This window comes from Lynx canadensis, chromosome A1 (assembly GCF_007474595.2).
Source record: "Lynx canadensis isolate LIC74 chromosome A1, mLynCan4.pri.v2, whole genome shotgun sequence".
Taxonomy (NCBI): domain Eukaryota; kingdom Metazoa; phylum Chordata; class Mammalia; order Carnivora; family Felidae; genus Lynx; species Lynx canadensis.
In genome coordinates, this window is record NC_044303.2 from 117,834,058 (window position 1) to 117,849,430 (window position 15,373).

General features: G+C 49.2%; 1 protein-coding gene across 1 annotated transcript; it reads right to left on the bottom strand.

Moving 5' to 3' along the window:
- Positions 1–76: 76 nt before the first annotated feature.
- Positions 77–15,131, bottom strand: PCDH12 (protocadherin 12). Its single transcript, XM_030320381.2, has 4 exons — positions 11,914–15,131; positions 8,785–8,882; positions 6,772–6,923; positions 77–2,298 (listed from the first exon to the last, which is right to left on the bottom strand). The coding sequence occupies exons 1-4, from the start codon at positions 14,791–14,793 to the stop codon at positions 1,811–1,813; spliced, it is 3,618 nt and encodes a 1,205-aa protein (XP_030176241.1). The 5' UTR covers positions 14,794–15,131; the 3' UTR covers positions 77–1,810.
- Positions 15,132–15,373: the final 242 nt, after the last annotated feature.

The window sequence follows — 15,373 nt, forward strand, 5'->3', positions numbered from 1 at the left end:
TAATGGAAGTTTTCTTTCTTTCTTTCTAATGACGTCTTACCTGCAGCTCCAATACAGATAAAAGGAAACTCTGAAGCACTGATTTATCCATTTATTCACTCATTCATTCAACAAGTTAAGTATATATCCATTGTTGCTTTGTGCCAGTCACCTGGCTGGTCAGGCTTGAGACCCTGTCTGCTTAGTTTCCCCTGGCCTGTCTCATTTACTTTGGGAACCCAATAGCTTAAAATTCACAGATCTTGTAAGGAGATCACTTGGGCCTAAAGTGAGGTGACACACACCCAGAGACCCTGCTCTTGGGGCACTTAACTTTTGGGGGCCTCATTTTCCTCATCTGTAAAATGGAATAACTGGATAAGGGTGCCACATTGGATTCCAAATATATATGATTTTCATTATCCCTGGCTGGGAGTATGATTGGCCTGTTACTGTGGACAATGAACATAAGTACTGGCCTCCAACAGAGAACGAAAGGAGGAGCACAGAGAGGAATTTTTGCCTGTAGTGTCCAGGAGGGCCCCATGCTACCGAGAAGCTGAATGGCTAGCTGACTGACTGCTTGGAAATTTCCAGGAAAATTATAAGGCTGAGACTTGGAAAAATATTTGCTATTTCTTTGCTCCCTCCTGCCCTGGAAGTTTTGCTGCTGTCAGTATCGATTTCATAGACCCAGTTCATACACTGTTCTCTAGGGCCTGAATTCACAGGCCCAAACCTGCTGTGACAGAGGAAGATTTAACCATGAACGGTGCGTCTGCAAGGATGACGTCTGTACCTGAAGGGCTAATCGCTGGGAAAGCACAGGAGCCTGCAGAAGCTCAGGCCCGTGTCAGATTAGATCCAAGTCCCTCTTGTTCTGTGCTCAGAAATGCAGAGCTGTGGAGGCCTGAGCAGCTTTGGAAACGTTCAACAGTGTTTCATGAGGGGAGCTCAGGTAAGTCCACACCTGGCTCAGCTCAGCTGCGGGGCCTTTTCCTTTCCTCTCCTTGGCTGGCAGTGTAGTGTCAAAGTGGAGGGCAGAGGTTTTGGTGTTGAAGACTAGTTCCAAAGCTTGCTTCTGCCTCCACTCTTGATCTTGGGCAAGACACTCTGCTTCTCCAAGCCTCACGTCCTTGCCTGTGGAATGGGGATAATAACACCTCCCTCCCAAGATTGTTGGGAAATTAAACTAAATCCTAGCGTAAAGCCCAGGGCTTTACTGGCTCACATAAATGCTCTATAAATAGTCATGCTTTTCTTAGCCCTAATTTTCCAGCTGAGAAGCAGATTATTTGATAAGGTAGCAATAGGGAAGTAGGGTCAAGAGCACATGTGTTCATCATTGTGTACCTAGCACTGTGTACTAATGTGCCCTATTCCTGTCCATGTCCAGCATACCATCTTGCCAGGAAATGGGCAACAAGGACACCTCACTCTGCTACCCTTCCCCTGCACCCTCTTGACAGGTGCAAACAGGAGAATGAGCCAGTGCTTTTCCTTTATTAGTAGGTCAGAGAGCTTTGCCTGGCAGCCCAGGACCAGCACCCCACCCCCAACTATGCGATGAGGCCATCCTTTCCTGCTTATGACACTCCTTGGCATCTGTTCCACAGGAGGCCTGACCCTCTGTGCTGTACATGTGTTTTGCCAACAAACACTCATTTCAGCCAAAAAATTCACTCCAAAAAGTTCACAGGCAGAGCCAGCCCTTCACAAGGGGCTGCTTTGGTCAGTCAGATATTAGTCGTGGCTCCCCTGCCTCCTCTGTGGGGCAGCATAGGTCACCCTAAAGTTCTTGGGCCACCTCTCAACAGTGAATTCAAGGATTTTAGAAAGCAGCTCGTGTCCCAGGATCCTTAGCGCCTGGGCTCCCTAACATCCCTGGTTCTTGGATCCACAGCCCCCTGCTGCTGCTGCTGCTGCCAGTCCTGCCCTCGGCCCCCTTCTTTCCACCTGGGCCCCCCTGTCCTTCTGCGCCCGAGGCCCCGCTGGTGGCCAGGTCCAGACTGAGGGTCCTCCCGCAGACAGAGAGCCTCCGCAGCACCTCTGAGGCAGCCTCCACAGGCACGCTGGAACGTTGTTCGAGCAGCATTTCCAACAGTGAGCTCATCTCCGAGACAAAGGTGCTGGCCAGCTGCGTGCCTGTCAGGCTCAGCTCAGGCCCCGTCGCCTTGCCGAACGTCTGAAAGGTCCTTGGCTCCTCCATGGCCGGAGTGTCTGGTGAGAACACGTTGTCACGGTAGTTCGTGGTGAGGGGCAAAGAGAGCCTCGCCATCCAGGCCGGGTCAGGGACGCTCAGCCGGTCCAGGGCCAAGCCTGCATGGGAGGGAGGGGACGCAGTGAGGGCTGGGCCCTGGGAAGGGCCAGGCAGGCCAGGGTGGGGCTGTGGGCAGGGCAAGGGCAATGGACAAAGGAGGGAAGGGAAATGGCGGGGGACAGACGGGGAGGCCAGAGGGGGACGGGAAGGAAGAGGCCCTGACAGGGAAGCTTGCTGGGCAGGAAGGCTGCTGACTGAAGTACCCACACGAGCTGAGTAGGGAGGAGGCAGGAGGAGGAAGAAGACCTTGAATTAGAAATTGGCCCTTTCCTGAAGAATTTCCTGGGCCTGGTGTGTTTCAGGCTGGGTGTCTTCCATCTACTCAGGTAGTCGGGATCCTCACTCCCTCAGGGCACTAGTAGGTGAAGATGGCATTGCCAGGGGGTGGGGTGGGGGTGGGGTGGGAAGGTGGGGGGGTGGGGGGGGCCAGGAGGGGACATCCCTCTTCTTAGCCAAGGCTGAAGTTCCTGACTTGGTCCTGCCATCTGCCTGTGTTCATAATAATAGTGACCACTTCTTAAGTTCTTTCGTGCCAAGCAATTTATCTATTTCTCTCATTTAACCTCTGCACATCCCTTTGAAGTTAAGAGTGCTATCCCATTTTATGGATGAGGAAACTCAAGTTCCAGGAAGTTGAATCATACATCTACTAGGCAACCAAACCAAGGTTTGACACCAAATCTGATGACTTCAAAGCCTCATGTGACTGTACCACCCACCCACTCTCTGAGGAGCCGGCCCCTTATCCCCCTGGGTGCTCCGGGTAGCCACCTGTGGCCTCTGGAATCCCCAGGCCTGCTAAGGTCTGTACTGTCAGTATGCCCTAAACTCCTCAAACTTTACTTCTCAAGCTGCAGGAAACCCTGGCCTCAAGGCTGGGAAAGGGCTGTCTGCCTAAGGGCTGTCCCAGGAATGGGACAGTGAAAAACTGTCCCCTAGATCCCTAATGCCACCATCACGCTTTTCCTTTTCACATCTCTTGAACAAAAATACTATCTCAAAAAAATAACCCTGGGGGCACCTGGGTGGCTCAGTCAGTTAAGTGTCTGACCCTTGGTTTTGGCTCAGGTCATGATCTTACAGTTTTGTGTGTTCAAGCCCTGCATCGGGCTCAGTGCTGGCAGTGCAGATCCTGCTTGGGACTCTTTCTCCCTCTCTCTCTGCCCCTCCCCTGCTCACACTGTCTCTGTCTCTCTTAAAAATAAATAAAAACTTAAGGAAAAAAAAAAGAAAACTAGCCCTGGGCCCAATGGTAGAGGCCAAGTCAAAGGAAAAAAAGTATAAGTCTTATGGTTAAGCAACTGTGTTTAATAAAAAAAAAAAAAAAAAGGTACAACATCCACTTTAGTGTGTATTTAATGTTTGCTTCAGGTGAGCTGCTTTAGAATCTATGCATATAATAAAAGACTGGAAGGAGATATGTCAAAATGTTAACTGGAGTTACTCCTGGGCAGAAGTGATTTATTCTCTTTTTGTTTGCCTACATTTTCCTACCTTAACCAAATATTACTTTTGTAATTTGGAAAAGTTATTCCAAAATACAGCTAATCACTGTTTATATTGATAAATGAGTCTTAGTCTTGCTTTGTCAGGGTCAGACCTCTTCCCCACTGGTCCAGCCCCTGCCTGGGACTTAGTAAGCATCTCTTGAATGACTCAGTGAACATAAATATTAACCCTGGGCATTTGGGAAATGTAAACCTTAGTTCCCTGAGACTCTGGTAATAAGGTTGAAACTTTTTTGGTGTTATAGAATCAGGCTTTTGTGCCAGGGTCAGAGAGCTTCAGAAGGAATGAGGCTTGGAATGAGAAAATCACTGGAGTGTATAAGAATGGCTGAAAAGCAGTGGTGAATCCACCCCGAGGCAGGTAGACACTGGGCTGGCCTGGGCTTGATTTCCCACCTCTGCCATTTATGAGCAGTGTGACCTTGGGAAAATCCCTTAACCTCTCTGAGCCTCCTTTTTCTCTCACAAAGTGGTGAAATAGTAGGACTCATCTGGTCAGGTTGCTGGGAGCATTCAATGAGCTCGTGTGACCAGTTAAATATTGTCCTTATCATATTATCAGATGGATGCTCCCCAGACTTCTGGGGTCAGTGAGCTCACCCCTTCTCAGCCCTGCCCTGTGAGCAGCGCAGGCTTTTCTATCCTTGCTGCCCTCGTCCCCCCCCCCCCCCCCCCCCCACTTCTTACAGTGCTCCTGTGCTCTTTGCCCTCTGTGCTGTGGAGAAGCAGGACCGTGTGGCAGCAAAGCTCACAGGTTCCAGCCCAGAGCTGGCCAGTAGAGATTAATGCGAGCCATAGAGGTCATTTTAAATTTTCTAGGAGCCATGTTAAAAAAGTCAAAAGGAAAGATGAAATTGATTTGTAAAACATTTTTGTAATTAATACCATTTTATCATGTAATTTTTTTAATTAATGAGATATTTTACATTTTTTTCATACTAAGTCTTCAAAATCTGAAGTGTGTTTTATATGTTTATCACATCCTTTTTATTTTTTTTAATTTTTTTTTAACATTTATTTATTTTTGAGAGACAGAGACAGAGCATGAACAGGGGAGGGGCAGAGAGAGAGGGAGACACAGAATCGGAAGCAGGCTCCAGGCTCTGAGCCATCAGCCCAGAGCCCGACGCGGGGCTCGAACTCACAGACTGCGAGATCGTGACCTGAGCTGAAGTCGGACGCTCAACCGACTGAGCCACCCAGGCGCCCCTATCACATCCTTTTTAAAAAATTAATAAGTTACACTTTTTAAAATACATTTTATTTCTTTATTTATTTTAAGTAAGCTCTATGCCCAACATGGGACTAGAAGTTACCACCAGAGATCAAGAGTCAGATGCTCTACTGACTGAGCCGGCTCAGGCGCTCCAGGTTTTGTTTTTGTTTTTGTTTTTGTTTTTTTAAAGATGTCTGATTCTCTTTTCTTTAAAGTAATCTCTGTGCCCAACATGGGGCTCAAACTCACAACCCCGAGATCAGGAGTTGCATGCTCTTCCCACTGAGCCAGGTACAGGCCCCCATATATCCCAAATTGATTCCTACTAGCCTTTTTCAAATGTGGCTAGTGGCTACCATATTGGACCTCATGGTTGTAGATTCTAGACAATGCTGTCCTACAAAACTTTCTGTATGTGTGCTGCCCAAAGCAATATGCACTAACCACAAGTGGCTAGTGAGCACTTGAAATGTGGCTGCTATAACTGAAGAACTGAATTTTTCATTTAACTTAATTTTAATTAGATTTAACTTTCCTTAATTTTAATTTAGAGCCACACTGCCAGTGTTAGTAACCATTTTCTGCACAACCTTGGGAAAATTATTAAACACCCTCGCCCCTCAGTTTTTTCCTTTATGAAATGGTGATAACAAATAGTTTCTCTTAAGATGTTCTATCTTGTAAGATTTTCTCGTGAGGAACACAGAACAGGGACTAGTACATAGAAAGCTCTCCATAAATTTTAGCTATACTTTTGTAAAGATTTTTTTCCCCATGTTTATTTTTTAAGATTTTTAAAAATGCTTTTATTTATTTTTGAGACAGAGACAGAGCATGAGTGGGGGAGGGGCAGAGAAAGAGGGAGACACAGAATTTGTACCAGGCTTCAGGCTCTGAGCTGTCAGCACAGAGCCCAACATGGGGCTCAAACCCATGAACCATGAGATCATGACCTGAGCTGAAGTCCAACGCTCACCCGACTTAGCCACCCAGGTGCGCCTGTTAGCTATAGTCCTTGCCATGCCTTCGATGTGTTTACAGCCAAATGGAGCACATAGGATACGTCCAGCTGAGAAACATTATTAACCACAGAAACAGAAAACCACAGCGTAGGGATGTACAGAGGTATGCTATGTTACCTAAAGGAGGCTAACCAATGTCCAGCTAGCACCAGATTATGTACTTAATATCAAAACTAATTGTTTCTCTAGAAAATGTGCTTTTTTGTTTCAATTAGAAATATTAACACATTAAAGATTTGACTCAGTTCTCAGGGTCAAAGGATATTTAAGCCCACCAAAGAAACACAAATTAGTGGTTTAGGAAGTAAGGGGAGGTCTCCTTGATGGCATGCAGGCCCAGGTTGGTTCCCTTTCTGTCATTGATGAGCTAAGTGACTCTAGGCAGGCTGCAGTGCCTCTCTGAGCCTCAGTTTGCTTATCTCTAAATTGGAGCTCATAACATCTGCCTCCAAAGACTGGAAGATTAAATGTGATAATGTATATGAGACACTCCCCAGTACCTGGCACATACCAAGAGCTCATTTGCTATTATTATGATTTTTAAAATGAATAATCAAAGTAGCATCTTGTCTTTAAACAAATGAAGATTGCCTGAAGCTTTAGGGAAAGTAAAATGCTGCTGATATTCCTGCCCAGAAACAGAATGTCTGTGTTCTCCCATGGAGGGCATGCAAGGTGACCTTGGAGGCAGAAGCAAGGTCAGAGTGATCCTGGGGAGTTCCTTACCTGTGTGGGGGTCCAACAGGTTTGACAGCTCTTCTTCTAGCAGCTGCTTCACAGAGAGATCATCTTCAGAATCCAGGGGCCCTTCCTCCTGGTCTGGTTCTGCCTGGCTACCAGCCCTGGCACCTGGGCCATCTGTGTCTGGGACTGTGCTCCTACAAAGGAAGCCAACCAGTCCATGAGTGAGGAAATTCACACATAGATTCATTCATTCCTGTTCATGAACATTCTTCTATTCATGCCAGCATTCATTCCTTCACATAAGGAACTGGATACACAGCTCGGCCTTCAGAGTCAGACGAACTGGATAACTTGGTCCCAGGCCTCGTGCTACTACTCTGAATCTGTTGCCTCATCTCTAAAATGGGGATAATAACTCCCACCTCAAGGGGCATGTGAGGGTAAAATGAGACATTGTATGTGAAGAAATCAGTACAGTGCCTGGCACCTTGCAAGCACTCAGCAAATAGAAATAACAATGAATGCGTTGATATCATTACTCACCATTGTCCCTCCCACTCCTTCGCAATGCCTGGCCCAAAGTAGGAGCAGAGTAACTTTGGTTGAGACAGTGCAGTCACCCATCCATCCATCTATTCATCCACCTCCGTCCATCTGAGTATGAGCTCCAGTGAGGGCAAAGATTTTTGTCCGCCTCATTCCCCGCTCACCAGTGCTCAAGGCAGGGGTTGGCTTAAGTACAAAGTAGGTGCTTAATAAATACTTTGTGGACAAAGTGACTGAATATTCCATATTCCCTATTTGAAGCCAAATCCCAGACCAGAAGAGCAGGGCAGCAGAAGATGTAGCTAAGGTGAGAAATCCAAAAGCCACTTGGACTCTACCTGACTCCTGCTGTCCCCATCCTGGCCTCTCCCTCCTGCAAACCCTGCCTACCACTTGGGGAGGCTATTTCTCGGGACTGCCTCAGTATGGCAGGACAGGTCTGGCCCCACATTCCAGCAGGTGGGAAGGCTCCCTGAGGAGCTTTAAGGTCTGGGCATCTTTTCTGCCTTTTTTCTGTGACCATTCCTGCTGTCATGAAGCAATCAGCAGGGAGGTGACAAGTTTGCAATAATGATGACAACAACTAATGTTTATTAAGCAATTACTCTGAGTCACGCCTTAGGTTTTGCAAGGTATGTGCACCTTCTCAGACTTGTCACATCTGTAAGGGGTTCTCTTGTTATTATTCCCATTTTGCAAATGAGAAAACCAATCAGTGGTGCTCTCCACCACCTCCCACCATCTTTGCAAAGAAGAAGGTATGAGTTGTCAAGGCAAGAGCACTGAACCTGGAGTCAGGTGCCCCGAGCTGGTCCCAGCTTTGCCACTCACTGGTTATGTGACCATGAGCAAAGTCACTTTAGGAGGAAAGGATTGAGCATTGGTTATGCACCTACTGTGTGCCAGTCACTGGGCTGTGGGCCTCGAGTAAATCTGATCATTAAATCTTTACCCCATCACTGCAAGGAAGTGTGATGACCTCCATTTTACAGATTAGAAACTGAGGCCCTGAGGATTTATCTGGCTTGCTCAAGTTTAACACAGAGAGGTCGGATCAAACTACTTAGAGCTCCAGTTTCTACATCTGTAACAAAAAAGAATTATATTAGATGTCCCCTTGAGGTCTTTTTAATTCTAGGAGTGTCCAAAAGAACACATCCACACGCCCATATCCTTAGCCGGGGAGTCCTTATATTATGTTTAAGGGTCAAGAGAAAGAAAGCTGAAAGTTACACATTTAAAGCCCTAGCCCAGCACCTCTGCAATCAGGGGATAGATAGAGCCTCAGGGATGAAGTCATTTCCTTAGAGACTCTGGGTCCTATAAATACTATAAATACAGTTGCTCCGGGACCACGCTGCCTGGAATGGGGGGATGGATGCAGTCCGGTGCTCTCCCAGGGGACTGCTGTCTGGGATGTGCTCACCCCTCCTCAGATCACAGAGGCCGCAGGGGTGCACGCGAGCCGGTGGGGGGCTCGAGAAGCCTGTGGGTACATGTGCTGCTTACCTGCCGCCGCTGGGCTTGGCCAAGTACTTATTTCCCCGGTGGTTTGGTTTGGGCTGGAATTGGCCCTGATGCAGCAAGGACAGCAGCTGGGAGATTTGCTGCAAGACAGGAAAAATCTGTTGACTCCACACAATTCCGACCCAGCACACTTCCTTGCCGGATGTTTCCCTCAATGCCGGCGCTTTCTTTTTATAGTCTTTCCTCCAGCTTCAGATGTTTGTGTGATCAGATGGGGGATGGTGACCAGTGACGGAGGCAGGGACCTGTGCAGGCAGGTTCCTTGTTTTGTCCTGTCACCACAGGACATGGGTGTCTGAGGGAGAGAATGGGGACCCCCTGGGCCCATCCCCTCATTCTCATTCTCAGTGACCTGCTCCCACTGGAATCTGTGGGATGGGGGTGAAAAGGGCATTTCCTGACCATAAATTCATTATTACTTTGATAAGCATTGTCTGAAGGTGTTATTTCCATGCCTTTAGCAGTATTCAAACACTCCGACCGCAAGACTCTGCTGTGGAGAAAGCAAAATGTATCATTCATTCATTCATTCATTCAGCAAGGGTAAGAATGAGAACAGAAGGCACTGCAAGCTGAAAGCCCAGAGGAGACCGTAGAGGTTCAGAAAGGCTGGACAGTGGGGCAGGGGGTGAATGAGATGTCAGGACCAGACCCTGCAGGGACTTGTGAAAGAGAAGGCAACAGACCAAGTCTTGGGAAGCTGAGTTCTAGTTCAAGGTCATTTCTAGTATGTGTAACGTTAGGCAGGTTTTTAGACATACTCAGACCTCAGTTCCCTCATTTCTAAGTTGGAGCTGGAAATACCCATCCAGCCTTCTTCACCGGGTTGTCAGGATTAATCCAATGGTTTGAAAATGTTAAATGCTCAGAGAATGTGAGGAGTAAGGGTTGTTACTCCTAGAAACACTGCCTCTGGCTCCTGGGCCTACCCCCACTTTTCCCTGAGAAGGCCCACTCGGCCTCTCTGGGCAGCTCCAGCTAGAAAGTGCCAAAACCACAGAGGACAGTTGGAAGAGGAGGTGGTAAGGGCTGGGTCTCACTGTGACTTGGGAGAGTCAGTGTCCAGTTGCCTGCTTCAGGGCAGATCCCACCTCTCTGCCAGGGCCCAGAAGCCCTCCTAAGGCACCTGCCACTCTTCCAAGGGTTAGCTGATGTTTCAGGGACAGTCCTCGACTGCCACGCCCTGAACATAGTGCTGTCATTCAGAGTCACTTCAATGTTAGAGCACAGACTCTGGAATCAGTCAGACTTGGATTCAAATTCTAAATCTGCCCCTTCTCCAGTTCCAACTGGATGGCCTTGAGAAATTAAGCATTTTGAGTCTCGGTTTCCTCAGCGGTCAAAGGGGAATAATAATGAGGCCCAGGTGGTTGTAGTTATAAGGATTAAATGAGTGAAGATATATAATTCATTTATTTACTTTTCTTTAAAGTAATTTGTCTACTCAGCATGGGGCTCGAACCCACAACCCTAACATCAAGAGTCACATGCTCTACCAACTGAGCCAGCCAGGCACCCCTATAATTCATTTATTAATAGATCTTATGATAATCACTTAAAAACTGTAGGGGTGGTGTATAATCTCATTTAATTTTTGCAATAACCCTAGGGATGAGATACCACCATTACACCCATTTTGCAGATGTGGAACATGAGGCTCACAGGGACTACATAGCAGTTAGAAGCCGGGCTACAATTTGATCCCAGATCTGGCTCTGCTGTGGCCGCTGGAAAGACCTGAGCATTAAGCAAGCTGCCTCTTTCCGTCAAGTTGATCCCAGCTGGGCACCCTTCTTTCCATCACCCCAGTGGGTTCAACCACAATCCCTGTTCTCTGCTATCTCTGCTAGCACAGTGTTTGGCTCAAAAAGCTCCCTCAGTAAGCATTTGACGAATGAATGAATGAACGAACGAATGAATGGCTCTGGGCAACCTCTGGGGCTACATAGGTCCCAGGGCAAGACTCCTAAGAGAGGAGCCGGGCTCTCGCCAGGTGGCTTCCTGGGGAGGGTGTAGGGGAAGGAAGCTGTGTCCTTGCTCCACAGGAAACCTGAGCCAATGGCCTGGCCAAACAGAAGTGTGCCTTGAGTGGGCAGCCTGGCACAGGGAAAGTTATCTGAAGTGGAGAGGAACAGATATGGGTGTGAGATAAGTTACAGTCTCTGAAAAAGATTTCCCATTTTTGTCTAGCAAATCCCTGGTCGCTAGATACTTTGTCCTTCATTATCCCATTTGATCCTCAACCCCTGGGAGGTAGACGCAGGGTAATTTTGGCATCATAATTGCCATTTAATAGATGAGGAAAGGGGGGCTCTGATATTGACAGACTTGCCCAAGGTTGCCCAGCTACTAAGCGGCTATGCTGAAATTTAAACCCAGATCTGCCAGACTCCCAAGTTCTGAGATTGTTTCCACTGCCCCATTCTACAGGCCTCGCCAGCAAAGTCTAGTCTCAGGCAAGTCAAATGCAGCCTTTGAGCCCGGGGACAATGATGCCCATGCTGGCCTGCTTCATGGGGAGGCTGCCCAGATAAGAAGAGATGAAGAGCTTTTGCAGAAGTAATCGTAACCATTTGCTGAGTGCTCACTATGTGCCAGACATTATTCTAGGCTTTAAGTGCACTCATTTCATCTTCCAGCAAATTTAGGAGATGGGTACAATTAACGCAGACGTCTTCAACAACAGAGAAGCTGAGTAATGTTCCTTTGGTTCTCAGCTAAGAAGAGGTGGGGCCAGCATTTGAACCCAGGCAGTCTGAACCCAAAGCATGTATTCTGAGGCGTGCCTGTTGCTGTGTGTCTACTTGACAGACCCTAAGTAAGTGCTTTTATAAGAACTAATTAAGTCCTCAGGACAGCTCTCCAAGACAGATGCTCTTACCATCATCTCTGCTTTACAGAGAGGAAAACAAAGACTCAGAGATAGCAAGTAAGGTGCCCAACAGCTAAATTCTGTTGACCTCAGAACTGTGCCCTGACCCACTGCATCCAACATACCGTAAAGTCCCTAGTGAGCCCAAGGAATGCATGTGGTGAAGGTGAGGGTAATGGGGGTGTCTGATGTGGTGGTCCAGGGGTGACCACAGAGAGAGCTGCCCACACCCAAGGTACCTGAACAGGAGGGGAATCCATCGTGAGTTCCTCCACAGGGTTCCGCTCTGCAAAGGCAGCCACAGATAGCCGGACCAGGCTCCGCAGGATCTGACGGGGACCTGTCTCTTTCTCAGGGGTCACTTTTCCATTGAGATTCCGCTGCCGCCTCAGGGTTGCAGAGGAGGCCGGTGGACTCAGTGGAGCCTCCTCGCTGCCTGCGTCTCCTGGCAGCCTCCCTGCGGGGCTGCCCATAGCCTTCGGGGGCCTTGAGCGTGGCTGGCCCATCACAGGCTGGGACTCAGGAATGTTCAGGTTCTCCCTGGAGGCGTTCCTCTGCCTAGGATGGTGGAAAAGGAGGTTGACAGTGTCCTGCAGCACCTCTTGGCTCTCAGCCAATGCTCCCTGGTTGCCTTGGTTACGCAGGGTCCTGTACAGGGTTGGAGTGAGGTGAAAGGGGGCCTGTAGGCAGGGGTCCCAGCCTGCTTCCATCGTCCCTTCCTTGCCTGCCTCCTGGTGGGGCTGCCCAACCTCGCTGGGCTCATCCACCTGACCCCTGAGCACAGGCACAAGGTGGATGTCTGCCTTCTGAATGTGTTTCTGGGGCTTCTTGGGCTGGTGGCGATAGGTAGACTTAGCCTCCCGACAGTTGTACACCCCACTGTCCTTCTTCTCTGTCCGGCAGATGGACATGATCAGAGCCAAGACCAACCCAAAGATGGCCAGAAGTACGACCAGGCAAATCACTGTCAGCACCGATGTGCTCAGGGTCCCAGGCTCACGGGCCCTGTCCCTCAAGTGGTCCACACTGGTGACAAACAAGACGCTCAACAGGGCTCGGGTCTGCAAGGAGGGGCTGCCACGGTCTTCTACCACTACCTCCAGCTCCCACTCACTCCCAATGAGACTGCTGGCATTGGTGATGTTGATGAACAACTGCCCCAGGTGGGGGTTGAGAACAAAGAGACGGGCTTCATTTCCACTCCTAATACTGTAGAGGAGCTCTCCATTTGCACCTGAGTCTGCATCTCTTGCTACAATTGTTGTCAAAAGGAACAGCCGGGAACTGTGGGTTGTCAGTGGCGTTGTATCAGCACCCACTGGACCCAAGCCATTAGGAGTTTCAACGGGTACCAGAAGGTGGCCTGTGGAGGCATTTACGAGCACTGAGAGGCTGGCTTTTCCATCAACGAGGACAGGATGAATCACCTCTGGGGCATTATCGTTGACATCCAAGAGGCTGACCCACACAGAGACGCTGGATGCAAGTTGAGGCTGCCCCCAGTCCTCTGCGATCACGCGAAACTCAAAACCAGCCATGTGTTCATAGTCCAGTGACCTCCGAGCAGTGACCTCTCCTGTGTCTGAATCAATAGCTACCAAGTGAGAAACTGGGGATTCCTGGATACGGTATGAGATTTTTCCATTAATGCCCAAGTCTGCGTCATGAGCCTTGATGGTAATGAGGTGAAGAGAAGGTAGGTTGTTTTCCCGAGTAGAGACCTCATACCTGCTCTTCTCAAACACAGGTGCATTGTCATTGGCATCACTGATGTGAATGCTGAGCTGTTTTCTGGCTGATAAGGGCTGGGGTCCTTGGTCTTGAGCCAACAGAGTGAGTGTATATTTGGGCCACTGCTCTCTGTCCAGTGTGGTGTTGGTTAGTAGCATGTATGTATTGCCATTTGTCCTTTTCAGTCTAAAGTGACCCAGTTCTTGGCTCAGCCAACAGTGGACCAGACCATTATTTCCTGAGTCCAAGTCATTTGCCATGACGAGAGCAATGAAACTATCCTTTGGAAGAGCCTCTGATACCAGCGATGGCTGGGAGGCCCATGTAATGTGGATGCTTGGGGCATTGTCATTGACGTCCAGAACCTTGATGAGTACTTTGCAATGGGCTGGGATGGGATTGGGACCCAAGTCCCTTGCCTGGACATCCACCTCATAGGCAGGATTCTTCTCGTAGTCTAGGGGTTGACGCAGAATCACTTGGCCCGTCTTTGCATCAATACTGAAGGTGTCCAGCACCTCTGGAGGCACGTGCTTACTGAGGAAGAACTCCACCTCCCCATTGGGGCCTTGATCAGGGTCCGTGGCAGTCAAGTTTATGAGGAGAGTACCAGGGGCAGCATCTTCTTGAATTTCTAGTGCTAGTGAGCTCTCAGCAAACACAGGACTGTTGTCATTGGAGTCCAGGACATTGACCTTGACCAAGCTGGTGCCTGACTTGGGGGGGGTCCCACTGTCATAGGCAGTTAGCACCAGATCAAAAAATGAGTGGATTTCCCTGTCTAGCTCCTTCACCACCACAAGCTCCGCATGTTTGGTCTCATCAGGCCCCACAATGACATCCAGGGCAAAGTGCTCGCTGGGGGACAGCGTGTAGGAGTGCAGGGTGTTGGGGCCAGTGTCTGGGTCCAGAGCTCTGTCCAAGGGTATCCGGGTGCGCAGAGAGGCACTCTCAGAGATTTCCAGCTCCTGCTCGCCTTTAGGAAACTGTGGCTCATGGTCATTGATGTCCAGCACCTGGATCTCTACGTGGATCAGAGCCAAATCCCCTGTGGCAAGCACGTCAAAGGAAACCAAGCAGGGATCCTGCTGCCGGCAAAGCTGCTCTCTGTCCAGCCGCCTCCCTGTGCTAAGCAGGCCGTCCTCAGGATCCACCCGGATGGGGAGCGCCTGAGGCAGCTGCAAGATCTGGAAGGCAGTCCCCGTTTGCCCATGCCTCTCCTCCCAGCCCAGTTCCCGGGACAGCTTGCCTATCACTGTGCCAGACGGCACTTCTTCTGACACTTGGTATCTCACAGTGAGAGTGGCCACCTCCTGACAACCCCCTGGAAGGAACAAGTAGCCACCTGGCCCCAAAAGCCCCAGCAGAAGTGGCAGAAGTCGTATCATGCTTACCGCCAGAGTGGGCTAGACTCAGAAACCACTAGAGTTCTTCAAAGGGTAGGCAAGTCCTCCAGTGTTTCCTGGGGGGCTTGATTAGCCCCGTTCGCCAAAACCTGTTGTCACAGCCTTGTCCCATAATTAGATGATGATGGAAGTAGCAGGATTCCCAGGCAAGGCCATGTTCATCTGAAGAGATCTCAGAGGTCCAGGCACCGATGAAGTGAAATTGCTAAGGGAGACCCCACACAGGGGCACCCATTGGTCCCCTTCAGTAAATGATAGAAAGAGTCGGTCCAAGAGGGACTTGACCCAGTAAAGCAGGATGTGGGGATCTGACTTCCAAACAGTTGCTGGGCTAGGGAAATGGAGAAGCAGCTTTTTCCTATGGAAACCCCACCTACAGGAAAAGGGAGGGCTGTAAGTTTCAATGCCAATTAGAGAAAGAGTGTTTCCCCCACTGTCGAGTGGCCTGTGGCTGAGCAGGATGGGAGTCCCAGGACAGGCCAATGGAAAGGTGCTATCCACTCAAGGTGGCCGCCGAGGGAAAGGCTGCTGTGCAAACAAGTGGGCAGAAAGCCTGAGCCTC